Genomic DNA, 22,942 nt, shown 5'->3' with positions numbered 1-22,942 from the left:
TTTCTTAAAAACTTCTATTTAGGAAAGTTTTCAGTTTTTTGAGAAATATTGTAGATTGGGTTTTGTGATTTGAAATTAGGATAACAAGAATATTTGTGGATAGATGAGTATTCTTTAGATTTTTCATCAATATGTTGTATTTTAAAATAATTTTCTTAAAAACTTCTATTTTAGGAAAGTTTTCAGTTTTTGCGAAAATAGTAGATTTTGGTTTGTGATTTAGGAAATTAGGATAAAACAAGAGTATTTGTGGATAGATGAGTATTCTTTAAGAATTTTTCATCAATATGTTGTATTTTAAAATAATTTTCTTAGAAACTTCTATTTTAGGAAAGTTTTCAGTTTTTTTGAGAATATTGTAGAGTTGGGTTTTGTGATTTAGAAATTAGGATAACAAGAATATTGTGGATAGATGAGTGTTTCTTAAGAATTTTTCATCAATATGTTGTATTTAAAAAATTTCTTAAAAACTTTATTTTAGGAAAGTTTTCAGTTTTTTGCGAAATATAGTAGAGTTGGTTTTGTGATTTAGAAATTAGGATAACAAGAATATTTGTGATAGATGAGTATTCTTTAGAATTTTTCATCAATATGTTGTATTTTAAAATAATTTTCTTAAAAACTTCTTTTAGGAAAGTTTTCATTTTTTTGAGAAATATTGTAGATTTGGGTTTTGTGATTTTGAAATTAGGATAACAAATATTTGTGGATAGATGAGTATTCTTTAAGAATTTTTCATCAATATGTTGTATTTTAAATAATTTCTTAGAAACTTCTATTTTAGGAAAGTTTTCATTTTTTGAGAAATATTGTAGATTTGGTTTTGTGATTTAGAAATTAGGATAACAAGAATATTTGTGGATAGATGAGTATTTTTAAGAATTTTTCATCAATATGTTGTATTTTAAAATAATTTTCTTAAAAACTTCTATTTTAGGAAAGTTTTCATTTTTTTGAGAAATATTGTAGATTTGGGTTTTGTGATTTTGAAATTAGGATAACAAGATATTGTGGATAGATGAGTATTCTTTAAGAATTTTTCATCAATATGTTGTATTTTAAAATAATTTTCTTAAAAACTTCTATTTTAGGAAAGTTTTCAGTTTTTTGCGAAAATATTGTAGAGGTTGGTTTTGTGATTTAGAAATTAGGATAACAAGAATATTTGTGGATAGATGAGTATTCTTTAAGAATTTTTCATCAATATGTTGTATTTTAAAATAATTTTCTTAGAAACTTCTATTTTAGGAAAGTTTTCAGTTTTTTTGCGAAATATTGTAGAGGTTGGTTTTGTGATTTAGAAATTAGGATAACAAGAATATTTGTGGATAGATGAGTATTCTTTTAGAATTTTTCATCAATATGTTGTATTTTAAAATAATTTTCTTAAAAACTTCTATTTTAGGAAAGTTTTCATTTTTTTGAGAAATATTGTAGATTTGGGTTTTGTGATTTTGAAATTAGGATAACAAGAATATTTGTGGATAGATGAGTATTCTTTAAGAATTTTTCATCAATATGTTGTATTTTAAAATAATTTTCTTAGAAACTTCTATTTTAGGAAAGTTTTCAGTTTTTTGAGAAATATTGTAGATTGGGTTTTGTGATTTAGAAATTAGGATAACAAGAATATTGTGGATAGATGAGTATTCTTTTAGAATTTTTCATCAATATGTTGTATTTTAAAATAATTTTCTTAAAACTTCTATTTTAGGAAAGTTTTCATTTTTTTGAGAAATATTGTAGATTTGGGTTTTGTGATTTTGAAATTAGGATAACAAGAATATTTGTGGATAGATGAGTATTCTTTAAGAATTTTCATCAATATGTTGTATTTAAAATAATTTTCTTAAACTTCTATTTTAGGAAAGTTTTCATTTTTTTGAGAAATATTGTAGAGTTGGTTTTGTGATTTAGAAATTAGGATAACAAGAATATTTGTGGATAGATGAGTATTTTTTAAAATTTTCATCAATATGTTGTATTTTAAAATAATTTTCTTAAAAACTTCTATTTTAGGAAAGTTTTCATTTTTTGAGAAATATTGTAGATTTGGGTTTTGTGATTTTGAAATTAGGATAACAAGAATATTTGTGGATAGATGAGTATTCTTTAGATTTTTTCATCAATATGTTGTATTTTAAAATAATTTTCTTAAACTTCTATTTTAGGAAAGTTTTCAGTTTTTTGAGAAATATTGTAGAGTTGGGTTTTGTGATTTAGAAATTAGGATAACAAGAATATTTGTGGATAGATGAGTATTCTTTAGGATTTTTCATCAATATGTTGTATTTTAAAATAATTTTCTTAAAAACTTCTAATTTAGGAAAGTTTTCAGTTTTTTTGAGAAATATTGTAGAGTTGGGTTTTGTGATTTAGAAATTAGGATAACAAGAATATTTGTGGATAGATGAGTGTTCTTTAAGAATTTTTCATCAATATGTTGTATTTTAAAATAATTTTCTTAAAAACTTCTATTTTAGGAAAGTTTTCAGTTTTTTTGAGAAATATTGTAGAGTTGGGTTTTGTGATTTAGAAATTAGGATAACAAGAATATTTGTGGATAGATGAGTATTCTTTAAGAATTTTTCATCAATATGTTGTATTTTAAAATAATTTTCTTAGAAACTTTTATTTTAGGAAAGTTTCATTTTTTGAGAAATATTGTAGATTTGGGTTTGTGATTTTGAAATTAGGATAACAAGAATATTGTGGATAGATGAGTATTCTTTTAGAATTTTTCATCAATATGTTGTATTTTAAAATAATTTTCTTAAAAACTTTATTTTAGGAAAGTTTTCATTTTTTTGAGAAATATTGTAGATTTGGGTTTTGTGATTTTGAAAAGGATAACAAGAATATTTGTGGATAGATGATATTCTTTAAGAATTTTTCATCAATATGTTGCATTTTAAAATAATTTTCTTAAAAACTTCTATTTTAGGAAAGTTTTCAGTTTTTTTGCGAAATATTGTAGAGGTTGGTTTTGTGATTTAGAAATTAGGATAACAAGAATATTTGTGGATAGATGAGTATTTTTTAAGAATTTTTCATCAATATGTTGTATTTTAAAATAATTTTCTTAAAAACTTCTATTTTAGGAAAGTTTTCAGTTTTTTTGAGAAATATTGTAGATTTGGGTTTTGTGATTTTGAAATTAGGATAACAAGAATATTTGTGGATAGATGAGTATTCTTTTAGATTTTTTCATCAATATGTTGTATTTTAAAATAATTTTCTTAAAAACTTCTATTTTAGGAAAGTTTTCATTTTTTGAGAAATATTGTAGATTTGGGTTTTGTGATTTAGAAATTAGGATAACAAGAATATTTGTGGATAGATGAGTATTCTTTAAGAATTTTTCATCAATATGTTGTATTTTAAAATAATTTTCTTAGAAACTTCTATTTTAGGAAAGTTTTCAGTTTTTTTGAGAAATATTGTAGAGTTGGGTTTTGTGATTTAGAAATTAGGATAACAAGAATATTTGTGGATAGATGAGTGTTCTTTAAGAATTTTTCATCAAAATGTTGTATTTTAAAATAATTTTCTTAAAAACTTCTATTTTAGGAAAGTTTTCAGTTTTTTTGAGAAATATTGTAGATTTGGGTTTTGTGATTTTGAAATTAGGATAACAAGAATATTTGTGGATAGATGAGTATTCTTTTAGATTTTTTCATCAATATGTTGTATTTTAAAATAATTTTCTTAAAAACTTCTATTTTAGGAAAGTTTTCAGTTTTTTTGCGAAATATAGTAGAGTTGGGTTTTGTGATTTAGAAATTAGGATAACAAGAGTATTTGTGGATAGATGAGTATTCTTTAAGAATTTTTCATCAATATGTTGAATTTTAAAATAATTTTCTTAGAAACTTCTATTTTAGGAAAGTTTTCAGTTTTTTTGAGAAATATTGTAGAGTTGGGTTTTGTGATTTAGAAATTAGGATAACAAGAATATTTGTGGATAGATGAGTGTTCTTTAAGAATTTTTCATCAATATGTTGTATTTTAAAATAATTTTCTTAAAAACTTCTATTTTAGGAAAGTTTTCAGTTTTTTTGCGAAATATAGTAGAGTTGGGTTTTGTGATTTAGAAATTAGGATAACAAGAATATTTGTGGATAGATGAGTATTCTTTTAGAATTTTTCATCAATATGTTGTATTTTAAAATAATTTTCTTAAAAACTTCTATTTTAGGAAAGTTTTCATTTTTTTGAGAAATATTGTAGATTTGGGTTTTGTGATTTTGAAATTAGGATAACAAGAATATTTGTGGATAGATGAGTATTTTTTAAAAAATTTTCATCAATACGTTGTATTTTATAATAATATTCTTAAAAACTTCTATTTTAGGAAAGTTTTCATTTTTTTCATCAATATGTTACATAGTGTGAACACATTTATGTATGTAATGTTGACACATTTATGTATATAATGTGGATACATTAGCATACTTATTATCAAATAATTGTGAGGATATCACATATCTATTATTGTGTAAATGCATTTATTACAATGTTTCTTTTTTAATATATAAGGGATTAGGGGTGGGCGTTCGGGTACCCGTTCGGGTTCGGGTCGGGTATTTCGGATTTTCGGGTATTTCGGTATAGAGGTGTAGAACCCGTTCGGGTATTTCTGTACTTCGGGTCGGGTTCGGGTATTTTTAGTTCGGATTCGGTTATTTCGGATCGGGTTCGGATATTTAGATTTTGAAAAAAAAAATTAAAATTTTTATTTCTCAAGTTTCTTGTATTTAAAAATATAACTTTCAGTTAACTTTTTTTTTAATAGATTGAATGGTTAATAGATTCGGACATAACATTTTAAAACTAAAAAGGCATTAATTTAGTTTTTTTTTTTTAATTTTGGATGTAACTTTTTGTTAATTTTTGAAATAAAAAACTTGACATACATTTTAAGTGAGTAGTAAATAATTTTTTCCGTAATTGTATGTATATCATATGAACTTAAAGTATGTGTAGTATCAATATAAATATTTTATATAAAATGAGAGATGTAAACTAAAAATATAAGGTTAATTGTAAATATGTTCGGTTATCTTCGGATATCCATTCGGGTTCGGGTATTATCCGTTCGGGTTCGGGTATCCAATCTCTCCTTATTCAATACCCGTTCGGGTATTTTGCTACTTCGGTTCGGATTTCGGTTCGGGTTTTTTGGATCGGGTTCGGGTGCCACTTCGGATTTCGGGTAAAGTGCCCACCCCTATAAGGGATTAACTTTAAAACCGGATTGGTTTGACTCACCTCTTTACGTTTCAAAATTGAGGTCGACTATCAAATAGAGAAAAGAAAAAGAAAATAAAAGTTATTAGCCGGTTCAATCGTCCGGTATTTTCCACAAACTTAGCAAAAACCTAATTTCCGTTCACAGTAGAAGAAGAACACAAGCCTTACCGTTTCCTGTTCTGTCCCAAATCGAAACTCGAACCAAACGAACTCTGTCAAAAGACTCAAAAATAGGTGAAAATTGTCTGATCAATGGCGCAAGGAGAACTCAAGAGCTCCGTGCTAAACAGGAAACGAAACCCTAAATCACCCGTTGCTTCTCGCTCAAGGTTAGTATCTACTCTACTCTCTAGAGTAATTTACAATGATCCCCAGAACAAAAAGTAACGATTTTCACTCTGAACTTATCACACAGCAAGAGGCAGAAGATAGCAGAACATAGAAAGTCTCTTCCTATAGCTTCAGGTCCAAGTTTTATTTCACCTACCCTAATTCACACTTGTCTCATGTCCGTGGAGAGACTAACTGATTGTATTTTTTTTTTAATTAACAGAGGAGGAACGTCTTATTGAGGCGGTTCAAAAGAATGATATTCTGATTATTGTTGGTGAAACCGGTAGTGGGAAGACTACTCGTAAGTTGTTAACTCTCAATTACTTTCTAATCCAAGTTGTTTGGACTTTGGACTTGATCATATGTTTTTTTTTTTTTTTTTGACAGAGCTGCCTCAGTTCCTGTTCAATGCTGGTTTCTGTCGGGAAGGAAAGATGGTAGGGATAACACAGCCGAGGCGTATCGCTGCCTTGACCATTGCCAAAAGGGTAGCTGAGGAATGTGATGTTCGGTTAGGACAAAAGGTTGGCTACTCCGTTAGGTTTGACGATACTACTTCTAGCTCCACGAGGTTAAAATACATGACTGATGGTTTCTTGCTGAGGTAAAACTAAAAAAACCACAAGTTAGAAAACTTTATGCTGTGAGGCCTTGGTCTCTTCTCATCATTTTTTTTTTTTGGCAGAGAGGCGTTGGTGGATCGGCTTCTTTCTAGATATTCAGTCATTATTATCGATGAAGCTCACGAGAGGACTGTTCATACTGATGTTCTCCTAGCCTTGCTTAAAAAGGTGCAACGGGAGAGAAGTGAGATTGGTGGTGGTGTGTTGAGAGGGTGTCAAGGCAGAAAAGTATCTCCGTTAAAGCTGATAATCATGTCCGCGAGTTTGGACGCACGTGTTTTCTGTGACTACTACGGCGGTGCCAAAGATTTTCGTGTGGAAGGGAGACAGTTTGATGTGGACATTTTTTACACTGTTCATCCCGAGACTGATTATGTAGATGCAGCTTTGAATACTATATTTCAGGTTAATTGATCTTGTTTACCCTATCATCTTTTAGGGAATAAGTAAATCTAATTTTTTACATTTTTTATTTTTTTTTAAAAGATACATTCGGAGGAGGAAGAAGGTGATATACTTGTTTTCCTCACTGGACAAGAGGAGATTGAATCTGTTGAGAGACTAGTCCAAGAAAAACTTAAGCATTTACCTGAAGACGAGAGGAAGCTGCTGCCACTTGCTATCTTTTCTGCTCTTCCATCAGAGCAGCAGATGAGAGTTTTCGCCCCTGCGCCTATTGGTTTCCGTAAGGTTAGTAAAGTTGAGTAACATTTTTTGGTTGAGACATTTGATGATATACTAATCCAGTTTTGTAAAATTTGTAGGTGGTTTTGGCCACAAATATAGCGGAGACATCGATTACAATTCCTGGAATAAGATATGTGGTAGACTCTGGGGTTGTTAAGGCACGAACCTATGATCCGAACAAAGGAATGGAGACGCTTGATGTTGTTCCAGTATCAAAAGCACAGGCCATTCAACGAAGGTACCATGTTTTGTATTCATTTATATTTTACATTCAATGTGGGTTTATATGTTTTTTTTTTCTTTTGGATTATATTTTAGTGGGCGCGCAGGACGTGACGGTTATGGGAAAAGTTTCCATCTTTATCCTGAGAGGGATTTTTGGAAACTGGAGGATTCAACCAAACCAGAGATCAAGAGATGCAATCTCTCTAATGTCATTTTGCAGCTCAAGGCTCTGGGGATTGATGATATTCTTGGATTTGATTTTATTGATAAACCTTCAAGGTAGTTCCTGTTGTTATTGTTGTTGAAAAAAATTGATTTGTAGTCTTGAGTCCTGACACATGGCTGAGGTATATATTCTCTTATTGCTTTGTTGAAAAAAAAACAGGAGCGCCATTGTAAAAGCATTGGCGGAGTTGCACTTGCTTGGTGCCTTGACTGATGATTGCAAACTAGCAAAACCCGCTGGGGAACAAATGGCACGGCTCCCACTAGAGCCTGTTTACTCCAGAGCTCTGATTTTAGCCAATCAGTTCAATTGTCTTGAGGAAATGTTAATCATTGTTGCAATGCTTTCTGTGGAATCCATATTTTATGATCCTCGTCAGAAGAGAGAAGAGGTGAGAGAGATTGTCATTTTTTTTCTTTATATATACAGTTCATGAAAGCAGCTGTTTTTTATTTATCTTTGGTCAGGCAAGAACTTCAAGAAACCACTTTGTTAGCGTTGAAGGGGATCATCTAACTTATCTCAGTGTCTATCGAGAGTTGGATGAGTTCTTGGAGGAGAGAAAGGCGGAAAAAAGTGAAGCGAAAGTTGAGAAAATTATGAGAAAGTGGTGTAAGGTCAACTTCGTGAATAGTCGTTCCTTGAAACATGCTCGTGACATTTATAGGTTTGTCTTGTCTTCTTTTTGAGATTTCTTTTCACATGATTGTGGTTCAGTCTTGTGATCAATTTTGAATATGCTTGTTGTGCAGACAAATTCGTGGAAACGTTGAACAGATGGGTTTTAATGTGTCTTCATGCGGAAACGACATGCTTGAGTACCGTAGATGTATTGCTGCGTCGTTTTTCCTTAAAGCAGCACAGAGACAGATGGATGGTACATACAGGGCTTTGGAAAGTGGTGAGATTGTGCACATCCACCCAAGTTCTGTTTTATTCCGTTCCAAACCTGAGTGTGTTATCTTCGACGAGCTTATGCAAACCAGCCAGAAGTACATCAACAACCTGACAAGAATTGATCCTTTATGGTTGGCTGAGTTGGCTCCTCATCATTACAAAACAGAAGAGTGACTTAACGCTTCTTTTAAAACACAACTAGTGTTCCTAGAGATTAATTTTGCAGACTAAATAAATTTTACAATAAACACAACCAGCTTTCTCTGATGTAAATTTTACAATAAACACAACCAGCTTTTTCTCGTATCTTTCTTCTTCTCTTTTTGTTCAAACCATCACGTTATAGTCACAAAGTGTTAAAAAAAAAAAAGATTAGTGATTATATTCTATTTTTGTTTATTAAACAAGAGTTATTGTTGTTTTTGGTGGTATACAACCTTCAAAACTCAAAAGGGCTATATATTCTCTTTGTGCTTCATCAAAGTGAATGATTGAAAATTTACAGAACTGGAAACCCATTTACTCTGTTTTGTGTAAAGCAAAAAGAGGACCACTATGAAAACAAGGAAGCAAAGAGTACATCTTGTTATACTGATGGTAGAAAGTTAATTCTATCAATATCACCATTTTTCTTCAACCACACCATGCTGACCATCCTACCTCCTCTACGTTCTTGACGCATGACTGTATCTGTCCATTGTCTAATATAATAATGAGTCTTATTGCCTGCATGTAATGTTTTCGTCAATGGGACAACCACTCCTGAAGTTAGTTCTATTAGAAAATAGAAACATAAGGTGTATAGTTGGAAAAGAGTCTAGACCAATGACTGCCAAGAAACAAAACTCTTTCTCTGAAATTAAAAACAATTTTAGAAATGCTGAAGATATAAGGCCAGGTCATGAGTTGATGAAGGTGAATAACAACGTATACACCAATGTGTTTACCTTATAATATATAATGCTCGAAGGATGTGCCCTCCATGTTTCTCCATTATATACGTCTCCATCTTGGCCACCAAATTTGTTTACATAAATCATTCATAATTAAATGTAAGGTTATAGAATCGTCTAAGTTATTCTCGTTATTATATGTCAAAAATAAAAATTATTTAACTTTTGAGACAACTATTCTCAGAATGTTTCCTTAATACCAAGTCAAATTAGTCAAATATTTAATAGTTTGAGTACCCAGCAACCTCAAAGTCTAATGCAAAGACCTTTTTGACGACGTGAAGGTCTCAACTGTTACATTTCTCCAACAGAGGCAAGCACGAACAAACATTAGAACATGTAGTCATGCATCTATAAACATTCTTTTGTCCTTTTGAGGAGAAACTAACGCAGAAAATTCAGAAAAAATGGGGAACTCGTTCACATGCATCTCACACGAGGAAGAACAACGTCCCAAAAAATCCTCGGCCGGCCGTGGCAAAGGAGGAGGAAGTAATACCAGAAAATACATGCGTCGCCTATCGCTCTCCTGCTCCGGCTCATCCTCCACTTCGTCTTCCAGGAAAGGTGTAATCAAACCAAAAAAGAAGATAAGAGAGAGACATCATCAAGATCATCATGGACACGATAAAAACTCTCATATTATTCAGGAGCAAACTTTGGCAGCCACTAATCTCCTCTTCAACCAAACCCCTCGTAACAGCAACTATGTTGTTCCTCCTAATTTCAGACAGTCCACCAGTTCAAGCGGCGGCTCAGGACCTGTCTCAGCCGTCCAGAGTCCCAAGAAATCGACTTGTGGATTCGTAAGAACCTCTAGCTCTAGGCGAAAGTCTAGTGTCAATCCAGTGATCAAGCCTAACCAGGTCCCAGACAAGGCAAGCCTTTTATTTAATAGAGAACTAATGAATATATGCTTATTTTGAGGTGTATGTGTTTGCGTTTTGCGTTTACGCAGAAGCTTATTCGTTTACATTGAAAATTATCATAGATATTCGTATTTTTTTAATTAGAATAAGCCACTACTTTTAGCATTTTAAATGAAATCATTCTGTAATTATACAAAATTGCAAACAAATTGAGAAAAAAGTTTCTTCTTTTAGGTTTAAATTTTACATTTGTTTTTTTTTTTGTATTTTACATTGTCGTAAACATTATTTATCATTTAAAAAAATAAGATGCAAACACACAAAAAGGGCATTTGAACAATAGTAGCTTATCAAGTTGACAAAAAAAAACAATAGTAGCTTATCTATGTCTTGTGACATTGTGAGTGATATGTGTGTATCTGTAACAGGAGCTGAAGAAGGTGGAAGTTTCAGAGACGAAGAGGTTTGTGCTAGTTCATGGTGGAGGATTTGGGGCTTGGTGTTGGTACAGAACCATAACTCTCTTAGAGAAACATGGTTTCCAAGTAGATGCTGTTGACTTGACCGGTTCAGGTATTAGCTCTACTGACACCAATACCATCACAAGCCTCGCTCATTACTCCAAGCCTCTCCTCCACTTTCTGGAATCCCTCAAACCCAACGAGAAGGTTCGACTTAGTCTTTGACCATTTGTGATGAAATTAAGACAATTTATAATGTTTTAAGACCATAATTAATTACAGGTAATTTTGGTGGGGCATGATTTTGGAGGGGCTTGTATGTCTTATGCGATGGAAATATTTCCTACTAAAATCTCCAAAGCTGTTTATATCTCTGCTGTTATGTTGGCCAATGGTCAAAGCACTCTCGATCTTTTTAATCAACCGGTACCTTTTTTATTTATTAGATCTTCTGCTAGTTACATTAATTTATTATTTTATTACAAATTATAAAATATATTACATTGATGATTTTACTAATCGACAACTAAAACTTTTAATGAATATATACACGTCCAAAATATTACATCGATGATTTTACAAACCGACAATGCAAATCTTTAGGTGAATAATTCTTTTTCAGCTGGGATCAAATGATCTGATACAACAAGCTCATATATTTCTGTACGCCAACGGCAAAAAGAACCCTCCAACTGCCGTTGACTACGACAGATCTTTGCTTAGAGATTTTATCTTTCATAAGAGCCCACCAAAGGTAAATCTAAACCGAGCCGTTACAGTCCGGTTTGATTACTGAATTTACCTGGATTTTTGGTATAGGACCTCGCATTGTCATCGGTATCCATTAGACCGTTTCCGTTCGCGCCGGTTGTTGAAAAACTTCACGTGTCGGAGAAAAACTACGGCTCTACTCGACGGTTCTACATAACAACCATGGAGGATTGTGCAATACCAGTTCCTCTTCAGGAGGCGATGATCAAATTGAACCCACCTGAACAAGTTTTCCAGCTCAAAGGAGCCGATCATGCACCGTTCTTTTCTCGGCCTCAGTCCTTGAACCGAATCCTCGTCGAGATAGCTAAACTACCGTTTAAAAAATCATCGTGATATGTTTGATGGATTGGGTATTATTCCAAACCGGATAACAAAAACTAAACCAAACCGGTTATAGGATTTGTTTTTGAGAGTTGGACCGAGCAGTGAGCAGAACATTATCTGGTCTTGGTCTGAATATCGTATGTTATTTGTTGATTTATTTTGATACTACATTTTAATAAAAAGAATATTTCTAGTAATCACAAAAACTATGCCATATTAATAATTCCTTATGTCGAGGAAATGAATATCCCGTTTAGGTTTTTCCTACTTCTATAGCCTCTTTAATCTCCTTTTGTTTCATATGCATTCTAGATCTTTTGTATAATCATATGGCTGATGTTCGTATGCTCACCCAGGTGATCCATCTGGGTGAAAATACAAATCGATGTTCGCTTTGTACATTATAGTGCTACATCCAAATGGATCATCCACCTGAATTTTTAAAAACTCATTTCAAATTCTCACCTAAATGAAGGTGAATCTTGATGGTGCATCTCGACACAGATGCATATAGTTCAGTCCAAAATGATAAATAACAAAAATGACATTTTAAATCAAAATATTATTTTTAAACCGTAAATTCTATTTTTTTGCAAATACATTTTTCTGCTAGAACCGAAAAATACATTTACCCCCAAAAACTAAAAAACACACTTTCCCGCCAAAATCGTAAAATGCGTTTTTCCTCAAAACATATAAAACGCATTTTCCCGCCAACACCAAAATAATGCATTTTTTCGCCAAAACTCAAAAACACATATTCCCGACAACCCCTCCCCCCCCCAAGCACTTTCCAGCCAAAACCGCAAAAAGTATTTTTCCGCGAAAACTGAAAGACGCAATTTCTCGCCAAAACCGGAAAAAACGCATTTTCCCGCCAAAATTGAAAAACGCATTTTTTCGCCAAAACCGGAAAAGTGCATTTTTCCACCAAACCCGAAAAACGTGTTTTTTCCGCCAAAACAAAACAAATGTATTTTCCCACCAAAACTGAAAAACACATTTTTCTGCCAAAATCGGAAAACGTTTTTCCTGCCAAAACCGGAAAACCGCATTTTTCCGCCAAAACCGGGAAAACGTATTTTCCTGCCAAAACCGAGAAAATATATTTTCCCACCAAAACCGGAAAACACATTTTTCCATCGAAACCGCAAAAATATTTTCCGCAAAAAACGCAAAAAAAAAACGCATTTCCCGTCAAAAACGGAAAAATTCACATTTCCCGCTAAAACTACAAAATGCATTTTCCCGCAATATCGCGAAAAAAAAAACTTTTATTGTCAAACCCGCAAAACACACTTTTTCGTTAAAAACACATTTTCCGCCAAAACCCCAAAACGTACTTTTTCCGCCAAAACCGCAAAAACGTATTTTCCGCAAAACTCATAAAAACGTATTTTCCGCCAAAACTATAAAAATATTTTTTTTCGCTGAAAGATAAAAAAAATATATTTTAGTCATTTTATTAACAAGTCCACGGTCCACTTGAAAGTAGATGCAAGTTAAAAAAAATGAACATAGCTGCATTCAGATGATTCATCTGGATGCATGGACGAAATGAGGAAACAAACAACACCCAAACGAAGCATATGGATAAGACATCTAGATAGACCATTTGGACGCATCTTCTAGATGTACAAACGAACGGGGCGTATCTTTCTCCGATATACAATCGAAATCGCTCGTTGCACACGGTTGGTCTATGAGAAATGCAACTTGTTAGACACGATATATATATTACCCAAATCTTTAGTGTCGTTACCATCTTTTTTTGTTCTTATGGTACAAAAAGTTTGATCATATTTCTTATCCTCAAGACTTTTATTACATTCTGGATCTGCCTCTCGTACAATAGACTCACTATCATAATTTGCAACTTGACTCCACGGAGCTGTCCACGAATTATGTAATGCTAAATGTAATAGCCAGAGTCTGATAGTCACGCGTTAATCTATACTCTGCTTGGTGATTTTCTTTACATTTTAATTTCTGTCTAGATTTTAGTAATACCAAAAAAAACTCAAAAGTATGAAAAAATGACCCCAGTTAGTTAAAAAAATATGATCCGAGTTGAGCAGTTGCAATTTTTTCTATACATACAAGATACATAATGGACAAAGGAGAGTACTCATATGTAAGAAAGATGTCGATAGTGGAGATCAGCGGATGCTGTCGCCAAGAGCACGAGATTTAGATTCTTTTAGTTTCGCTCTAAATTTTCTCTTTAGATACTGTTTAACTGATTTCATCTCCATATATGTATTGTTATAGATAAATGAAAAACCTACAATATTGTTATTCTCTCGTATCTCATTCGATCCTTCATTCCGCTATAAGTCAGCATACCACATGCGTAAATTGTGTCATATAAGTTATATTTTGGGTCTGTGATAATACATATGTATATATAAATATTGATAACAGTCTCCCGAAGTTGATATAAAATGATATGTTCATTAATTACCAGAACTGATAATCAATTTTCTTCTAATGTTTCCAAAAATATAACGTGAATAATATCTATTGACTCAACATAATACACAATTGTCAATTGGTGTTCAAGTCTGCCAAGAAACATCTATACGTACTTCACTACTGTTACCGCCGAGCAATTAAAAACTCTATAAGTACTTATTTACATTTACAGAAAAAAAAACTCCGCCGTCAATGCAAAGCGAAGGTGACACTTGGGATAGCGCCATGGTCCGTGCTTATTTCACTTGTCTAGCTATCCCATTTTCTCGTCACTAGACGTCGATATAACCCAACTACTGTACTTTTAATTTTAGTTGTGTTCACTATTGTAATTTGTAAATAATACAGTGCGAGAAATGAATAGACTCGCATTAGCCAATGGAAGTCCAGTCAGACCAATGAGAAGTCGACAGCAAAACCTAGTAAGCTACTCCTGTTTTATCCTTGTCCAAAACCAGCTTTAGGTTTCCCTGAAACCGCTCATACCAAAATATCTTCTCCTTAAATAAAGAAAGACTCTTTCACATTGTTATTTTCATCAGAAGGGAAAGAAGAAAAACTTTCCTAATTAGATCGAGCTCGTCGTTATCTCTCTATTATATTTCTTACTGGGGCTTGTTTGGTTGCTTCTCTTTTTGGACTTCTTTTATATAATTTATATATTCTACGAGAAATGGGAAGGGGTAGGGTTGAAATGAAAAGGATAGAGAACAAGATCAATAGACAAGTGACATTTTCGAAAAGAAGAGCTGGTCTTTTGAAGAAAGCCCATGAGATCTCGATTCTTTGTGATGCTGAGGTTTCCCTTATTGTCTTCTCCCATAAGGGGAAACTGTTCGAGTACTCGTCTGAATCTTGGTAACTGCATAATTCCCCTTTTAATTGTTTTAGTGTGCCTTTGTTTGCCCTAATAAATAGTTTTTGTTCTCCTTTAGGCCTTTTCTTGGTGTCTTCTTATGTTTTATGAAAATTCTCACAAATTTTGTAGTTAATTACTTGGATCTACGAATTGATTTTACCAAAGTTAAACCATTATAGCATAATTGCTTATATCAGAAAAAAAAACAGAAAAAATAGGGCATAATAAGGTGTTACGTGAAGTGAACCCTAGATCAAGATCTACTTCTACTGGTCGCGACATGGATTTACAAGAAATCGTCACTGTATATCTTCTTTAATTTAAATATGTATAGACCTTTTTGTTTCAAATAGAGAGTTGAGTAATTTAATCATAGAAAGAATAAACGTTATGTTGATCTAGGCTAGAGTGATTTTTGCCTTAAAATTTTGAAAAGCTATCCTTATGCTTAAATATCTTTCAGCAGCATAGTAGTATGAAAGAAAATCTTTCAATATCGTTGTATAAAGGTTGTATAATTTTCGTGTTTTTTTTTTTTGCAAATGGTTTATATAGAGAAATTAGAGCTACGGAAGTGACATCTAGGTATAGGGGGCCTTTGACCTCTGGGGATCAATGTAAAAGAGATCATTCTATTTTCTATCAGCTTCTCAGTCTACCGATGGTCAAAACTTAACTTCAACAACTGTTTTTCGTTTCAGAAAAGGACAAACTATTATATGTTTATTATGTTATGTCGTTTCATACATAAATATCTAATAACAAATTTATTTTCAAAAACATATAACAAAACTTTACTGAAGAATTGGAAACTCAAAACTGGGACATATAGGACGCTGCACGTCTAGAGGTGTGGGGCTAGTGATTCAACTGGTTTTTAATGTAGAGAAACTGTAGATGTAAGATTGTTTCTAGGGTTAAGGCACAAAACCAGGGATTATCTCTTTTCCGTAATAAAAGTTAATGTTTAGATGCATCGCTAATTAATTAGGTAAACTAGATGATATAATGTGTGTGTATTGGATATTTTGGGTTAATAGTTACATCTTAGACAAATGTGTGGCCTTCTGATAAGCTGAGAAAATATTTGGGTGCAAACTATTAGTCGTAATTAATTATATCTAGAAATGCGCATATACTAATTTAATACGGCAACTTTTTGGGTGAATGAATCTACACTAATCCTAAGCCTAATGATAGCATGGAGAAGGTACTAGAACGCTACGAGAGGTACTCTTACGCCGAGAAACAGCTAAAAGCTCCAGACTCCCACGTCAATGTATGTTTAATGATCTCCAAGACTCTATCAAACATATATTTGTGTACTATATCTTGAATGTGTTTTCTTAATTAACATAATTGATGCACTGTTTACATAATGAAAATTAATTGTGTAGGCACAAACGAACTGGTCAATGGAATATAGCAGGCTTAAGGCTAAGATTGAGCTTTTGGAGAGGAACCAAAGGTACTTATAGAATTTAGGAATTAACATGTGTAAATATTAGTTTATTGTATTAGTTTTTTTGGTAAAATTATTGTATTAGTTAAGCCTGGGAATTAACAAAAAAGATGGTGGTATGGATTAATCGTAGGCATTATCTGGGAGAAGATTTAGAATCAATCAGCATAAAGGAGCTACAGAATCTGGAGCAGCAGCTTGACACTTCTCTTAAACATATTCGCTCCAGAAAAGTAAGTAAATAAGCACATACAAACGCAATCTTATCTTTAAGTTTATGAAGCTATATATGCCTAATTTTTATATAGAGTTTGTCTCATATGAATGAATACAATTTGGACTCAATTGTATGCAGAATCAACTAATGCACGAGTCCCTCAACCACCTCCAAAGAAAGGTACGTTAAAACCATTTCATCTCTCAAGTCGTACGTGTGTATGTGTGACTTATGTTACCGTTTAAATCTTTCAGTTATGTTACAAAAAAAAAATCTTTCAGTTAAATACAAAACATATGGTTTTTACACATGTTAGACTATTTCGGTGAAGAAAGCATTGTAAATGTAAAGAAAGGGTTTTTTATTGAATAAAATTTAACATTCATTTAAAAAAAACATATGGTTCATATATATTCGGTTTATATGATTATATCTATATTTATAAAGGTTAATATTTCTTAATATATTAGTGTTTAATTATATGTGTATATAGATATAGATGTAGAAGGAACCTCTAGAGCGATCCCTGAGAATTGTTTCATTTTGTAAAATTGACAGGAGAAAGAAATACTTGAGGAAAACAGCATGCTTACCAAACAGGTAATCATTATACGTTGCATTTTTACTGTTTCACAACTGTTTTACTATTTAAATTCCACTGTTCTACTCCACTTCAACCTCTACATTATACTACCATTGCTCAACTTTCGGCACCAACTCTTTAAAAAAAAAGGAAGAATTAGTTGTTTCATTTGATTGGTATAATCATGAGCATATGTGCACACATGTAGGTGGGCTTTATCCGTTTAGTATTAAGGTTGTCTCCTAGAATTGAACTTGAATTGTCTTCTCGTAATCATGGTCTATATATAAACACGCTGCACATATAGGCCAGTAGGTTTATTTGAGCAAGTACATCATTTTCCTTGAGTTTTATTAAGAAAGAGCATTATGAAAATATGTACCTAGTCTCGTAGTTTGTTTGAAAATAACATACTACAAGAAAAATTATGTAACAATACTAAGGAGTTTCTAGTCTATTCCTTTGATGTTTCATAGGCTTGAGATTATCTATTTCATGAAACTTGTTCCATGCTAACTTTTCCAAACTATAAGACTTTTGTCTTATCTTGTAATAGTTATGTTTTTTAAATTGAAAGCCTTTAGTCAAAAAAAAATATACTAAGGAGTAATTCCTTGATAATTGCAACTAATACTTAATCAAAATGGAAACTAATATAATTACTATGTATTTGGTGCTATATATATATTATATATATAATATTACATACATGCTTGCGCTTACTTTAATACCGTGCCAACATTGATTGTGATTCGATCGATACATAAATTTAGTTGATCATATCGTTTATTGGTAGATAAAGGAGAGGGAGAGTATCCTAAGGACACATCAAAACCAATCAGAGCAGCAAAACCGCAGCCACCATGTAGCTCCTCAGCCGCAGCCGCAGTTAAATCCTTACATGATCTCTCATCAGGCATCTCCTTTCCTAAATATGGGGTAACGGTAGTGTTTCATTTTTATCTTGGTATACATATAGATCCGACTCTTGGTGTTAGTAATTCAGTGTAGGCGATGATGCTGTATGTATGTATGTTCATATTTAGGGTTTGTGTTTAGTGTGGCGTTAGAGGTTGATGGCTTTCTAACTACAAGTCCAGAACTATACAATAAATAATAAGATGGAATGATATTATATATATATATATATTTTTTTTAATTTGCCATATGATTGTGATTTCAGTGGCATGTACCAAGGAGAAGATCCAACGGCGGTGAGGAGGAACCGTCTCGATCTGACTCTTGAACCCATTTACAACTGCAACCTTGGTTACTTTGCCGCATGAATGGACTCGCCATATATCGACATAAAATAATTAATATAAGATCGATTTTTACGAATAATAATACGCAGCAATGGTTAGCCACCATATATACACTGGAAATTCTATTTATCCTTAATTAATATATTTTAACTTTTTGAGTGAAACTGTTCTGTGTAAAATTTGTTACATTGATTTATACTACATAAACCCTCCAGACCAAACTCGTCTCCACGCCAACTGATAGATTCCCTAGACATGCTACACACTACATGACTCCGACTAATTTTTGGTTTGGCGTTTTCTAGCAAAAGGTTTTTATTGATTGTGTTAAATTTTACGCTATCCACGATATTTAAAATTTTTCAAACTTATTTTTGTTGCTCCTAGTGAACAAATCCTAGGAGCCACTTCCCCAATGTCCTTTGGTGGATCCAGATGAACTGTGTGCATTACGTTTGTGTTCATTCTATCATAGGTAATTTGAACGTTTCGCATGTTGGTAACAAATATGTGATTGACCAGATTTTTTTCTCCGATTTTTTTGGCCGGATAAGGCCTGATTTACCGTTGAGAGATTCGCCGCTGCGAAAAGAAAATAACTTTGTATCAACTATTTTTCGAATGTATTGGTAAGTTGAACAGACTGATATTTTGTATATTTAAATACATATTGTGAATTTGTGATGAATATTGTTAAAAAAACTAGAGATTTTTTCCGCGCTTCGCGCGGATTATGTCTTATAAATTTATTTTATTTATAATATTATTTATTAATTTTTTTCTTTTATATTAACTTCTTGTTTTTCCAATGTTAGTTTTTCTTAATTTAAATTTATATGTTAATAATTTTTCATTTTTTTGTTGTAGATGGAGAATTATATTTTTTATTGATGGTTTTTGTATGTGATAGTGACATAAACTTTTTGAAATTTTAAAATAATATTATATATAGTACGATTAACACATTAAAGAAGAGAAACATATTCAGACACATTTTACACAGGTTTTATATGCATAATTTTAAACATTATATATGTATATATTATAAGTTTGAAACATGTAAATGCTTTCTAAAGCTAAATACTTGTTCTGAGTTTACATAACTTATCGAAAGTTTTATCTCTTTTTAAATTCAAATCACAGAAAAAATATAAAAAAGTCAGTATAGATAGGTTTTTTGGGCTTTTAAATCAGCACTGAAAAATTACATGAATCAGATAACAACAGTTTTGTAAACAACTGGATAAAATTTGACCGAGCCAAAGATTTTCACACAATCTTTCTTCTTCAAATTGCGAAGAGCCTATAGGCACAAGAAAAAAATCATAATTTTTGTTTTCACTTATATAACATTTTTTCTCCTTTACACACGGAGTTTATTACACTGCTATAAGCAATGTAGAACTCTATTCATATAAGATTCACATCTATGCATTTTGACAAAGAAGAATTTCAGCCATCTTTAGTTTCGGAATGTACCAACTTCAGTCATATACACTATATTTTCTCTATGATTCAAAACTTATAATTTTAATATATGTGCAGATTTCCATGTGAAAAGGCACGCACGCCATCTATCATTCAACCTATTACTTTTTCCAAAGTAAACACTATAATCCTCGTTTGGTTAGCTCCACAAACTAATCTCTTTGGATCAGTTTATCAAAAAATATGGATACTAATGTCAGAAAAAAATATAAACACTATCAACAATACATATTGGCACAAGAATATTTGGTTCAAGGAACATATTCCACGTAATGCGTTTATATCATGGCTGGCTTTGCGGAGAAGACTGCCAACCAAGGATCGCTTGAGGCGTTGGGGATTAAATGTCTCAGGAACGTGCGCCCTTTGTAATCTGGAAATAGAGACTCACCATCATCTCTTCTTTGAGTGCTCTTTCTCTCGCTTGATATGGAAGCCTTTTGCTGCTGAAGTTTGGATTTCTCCTCCGGCTGATCTACACTCTGTTGCAGCCTAGATCAATCAACCTCGCGTCAACGTAGATGCACATGCTACTCCAGTCATCAAGCTCTACTTTCAGTCATGTCTCCTCACCTTCATCAGTCATCCTTGCCTCTTTCGACCGTATGATGCGTGACCGTCTCCTCTCTTACCCGGTAAGTTCTTCTTTCTCATCTTCTCTACTTCTTTTTATATTTCTTGTATAAGACTTCCTTAAGGCTTTTTTTACCTTGAGTTGTTGTTGGTTGTTTTTGTTTCCTTGCTGTAATAAGTTGTTTAAAAACAACAGTGTAACCTTTTGGAAAATAATAATCTTAACATCTTACCAAAAAAAAAATAACAAATATTGACTTATTTATGTGAATATATATTTTATTTTAAATCATTATAGTGGACGAATAAAACACCATAATTTGTACAACAAATTTTCTTAGATTCACCTCATCATACTTACCATTTTAATTACATAATTTTACATGAGCTTTTTCATCCTTCCCGGTTATTTTCTCTTTATTTATAACTACAATATAATTTTATAAATTATATATATTATAAATTAATAATTTATTTACCCTTAAAGTCTAACTATTAAAATATAACATAATTCAATATAGATATATGATTCTATTAATAAATTAGCAGTTACAAATTTGAAATTTCTAGAAATATCAAAAGTTGTATGTTAGTTAATAATTTTCTAAATGATATTTATTTTTAATTCTTTTTAGATGAAAATATTTTGGCTGAGGTGGATAGTCTCAAAAGCCTTGAATTTAGTCCTTTTTATATAGTATGATATTGGAGGACTGATTTATTGCTCCGTGCGTGCGCAAGTAACCAGAAACAGAAGGCTGGTCAGCCAACAGATAGTCCCGCCCATAGAGAAAATTCTGTCAGACAAGAAGAAACAATCAATTCTACTTTTTTTCTTTCAATATTACAGCTTTTATTTCTTTTTAAGAAAGGATATATATAGACTCCGATTGGTAACCATCGCTTAATTGCAGATTCGCGAAAATCATAGTTAAGCTGCGAAAAAAATTAATTAAATAGCAGAAAATTTTAGAATTTACAAAATGGTGGAATATATATTAAATTAATTAAACTATTTTATATGATATTTAATTTTCATAACAATAAAGACAACAAATTCACTGAAAAAAAAAGAAATGAAAATTTCTCTTTTCTAAATATTTTATTTTATTTTTTGTAAGTTTTCTGTACTAAAAAAACCTTTTTTAATAAAGTAGGACAATATACAGAACAAAAGTAGAAAAAGCGAAGATCGTCTAAATAATTCAAGAAGAACATATAACACATGGTTTCATCAAGAAACTGGGGGGAACCGTTACATAATCATCGCTGACACATCATCAATAACGACATTATCTTGTGTCAAGTATTTGTTTATTACATTTTTGATCGAGAATAATACATGAATCTTCGTTTTATATGTTTATTATTTTTTTGTATAGTGCATGCTTCGTTGCAAAATGACAAATAGTTTAATTGAACTCTTTAGTTAAACGCAATCAAGTGCTACCATGAACTAAGACCATCTCCAAAAAAAAAAATCTATTATGAAATTTCAAAAACTCTACATCTAAAGTTTAAAGGTTCTCTTCAGAATAAAACTTCACACTTAACTTCAAAACTATTTTGTATTTTATACTATAGTTCTTATATTTGTCATAATTAATTTAATTTCATAAAACTTTTATAAATAACTAAGCGTATATATAAAAATATTACAATATTATTAATTAATAAAGTGTTATATTAGAATATAATTTTAAATAGAAATAACATAATTAATATTAAACTTCAAGCAGAATACCAAATTATTCCATAAAATTATTTATGTAATGCATTTATGATCAACTAGTGGATCTCGAAGTAAAAATGAGTCTCTTTATTTTTAATTTGTAGACTACAAACTAAGAAAATAAATATTGCTCAAAGACTTAACTTCTATCGATGATATTAATACTCAGTGAATGCATTCGATCTGAATAAGAAAGAATCGTATGAATAAGACATCAAAACAACAACAACAACAACCATCTTCGGTTACACCAAAAAAATTTGGACAATGTTTTTGAGATTTTGGAGGTTCCATATCAAATTTACCTGACCATTAGTGTTACTGTAGTATTTAATTTTGTGTAATAGTTATATCTTCATGTAATTTTGGAAAAAAAATTTGTTGTTGTTAAGTTTCTTTTATTTTGTTGTTGTCGTCTAAATTTAGTTTTAAAATATTTAAAATATTATTTTAAGGTTTTATTTAATTTTATGTGTAAAACTTAAATTTAGAAAGAAAAAAATCTTAAATTTTAGTGAGATATAATTTTTTAAGGATTAATACGATAAACAGAAAAATATTTAAAAATATAAATGTGATGGATAATTGTAGGGATCAAAATACAAACAAAAATTTGAAGTTTTAAATTTTTAAGTTTTGAGTAGTGAAACTTCAAATATAGAG

At 31.5% G+C, this 22,942-nt stretch overlaps 3 protein-coding genes across 4 annotated transcripts; all 3 read left to right on the top strand.

Moving 5' to 3' along the window:
• The first annotated feature begins 5,042 nt into the window (after nucleotides 1-5,042).
• On the top strand, nucleotides 5,043-8,837 carry LOC103835486 (pre-mRNA-splicing factor ATP-dependent RNA helicase DEAH10). The gene is made up of 12 exons (XM_009111670.3): nucleotides 5,043-5,582; nucleotides 5,669-5,718; nucleotides 5,807-5,887; nucleotides 5,974-6,190; nucleotides 6,272-6,614; nucleotides 6,696-6,899; nucleotides 6,974-7,134; nucleotides 7,215-7,400; nucleotides 7,507-7,738; nucleotides 7,815-8,014; nucleotides 8,100-8,426; nucleotides 8,652-8,837. Exons 1-11 carry the CDS (start codon nucleotides 5,506-5,508, stop codon nucleotides 8,416-8,418), a joined length of 2,070 nt encoding a protein of 689 aa, XP_009109918.1. The 5' UTR covers nucleotides 5,043-5,505; the 3' UTR covers nucleotides 8,419-8,426; nucleotides 8,652-8,837.
• A 725-nt stretch (nucleotides 8,838-9,562) lies between these two features.
• Nucleotides 9,563-12,633, top strand: LOC103835485 (putative methylesterase 13, chloroplastic). Its single transcript, XM_009111669.3, has 5 exons — nucleotides 9,563-10,075; nucleotides 10,495-10,734; nucleotides 10,810-10,953; nucleotides 11,150-11,281; nucleotides 11,347-12,633. The coding sequence occupies exons 1-5, from the start codon at nucleotides 9,605-9,607 to the stop codon at nucleotides 11,632-11,634; spliced, it is 1,275 nt and encodes a 424-aa protein (XP_009109917.1). The 5' UTR covers nucleotides 9,563-9,604; the 3' UTR covers nucleotides 11,635-12,633.
• A 147-nt stretch (nucleotides 12,634-12,780) lies between these two features.
• On the top strand, nucleotides 12,781-19,102 carry LOC103835484 (transcription factor CAULIFLOWER). 2 transcript variants are annotated; one of them, XM_009111666.3, is made up of 8 exons: nucleotides 12,781-14,958; nucleotides 16,160-16,238; nucleotides 16,357-16,427; nucleotides 16,555-16,654; nucleotides 16,777-16,818; nucleotides 17,197-17,238; nucleotides 18,018-18,160; nucleotides 18,405-19,102. In XM_009111666.3, the coding sequence occupies exons 1-8, from the start codon at nucleotides 14,774-14,776 to the stop codon at nucleotides 18,505-18,507; spliced, it is 765 nt and encodes a 254-aa protein (XP_009109914.1). In that variant the 5' UTR covers nucleotides 12,781-14,773; the 3' UTR covers nucleotides 18,508-19,102. The 2 variants fall into 2 exon arrangements, with proteins under 2 accessions (XP_009109914.1, XP_009109916.1); XM_009111668.3 differs by having other exon boundaries at nucleotides 18,018-18,166.
• The last annotated feature ends 3,840 nt before the right edge of the window (nucleotides 19,103-22,942 follow it).

Source organism: Brassica rapa, chromosome A08 (assembly GCF_000309985.2).
Source record: "Brassica rapa cultivar Chiifu-401-42 chromosome A08, CAAS_Brap_v3.01, whole genome shotgun sequence".
Taxonomy (NCBI): domain Eukaryota; kingdom Viridiplantae; phylum Streptophyta; class Magnoliopsida; order Brassicales; family Brassicaceae; genus Brassica; species Brassica rapa.
The sequence above is the reverse complement of the archived record's forward strand: the minus strand, read 5'-3'. Positions and strand labels throughout refer to the sequence as shown.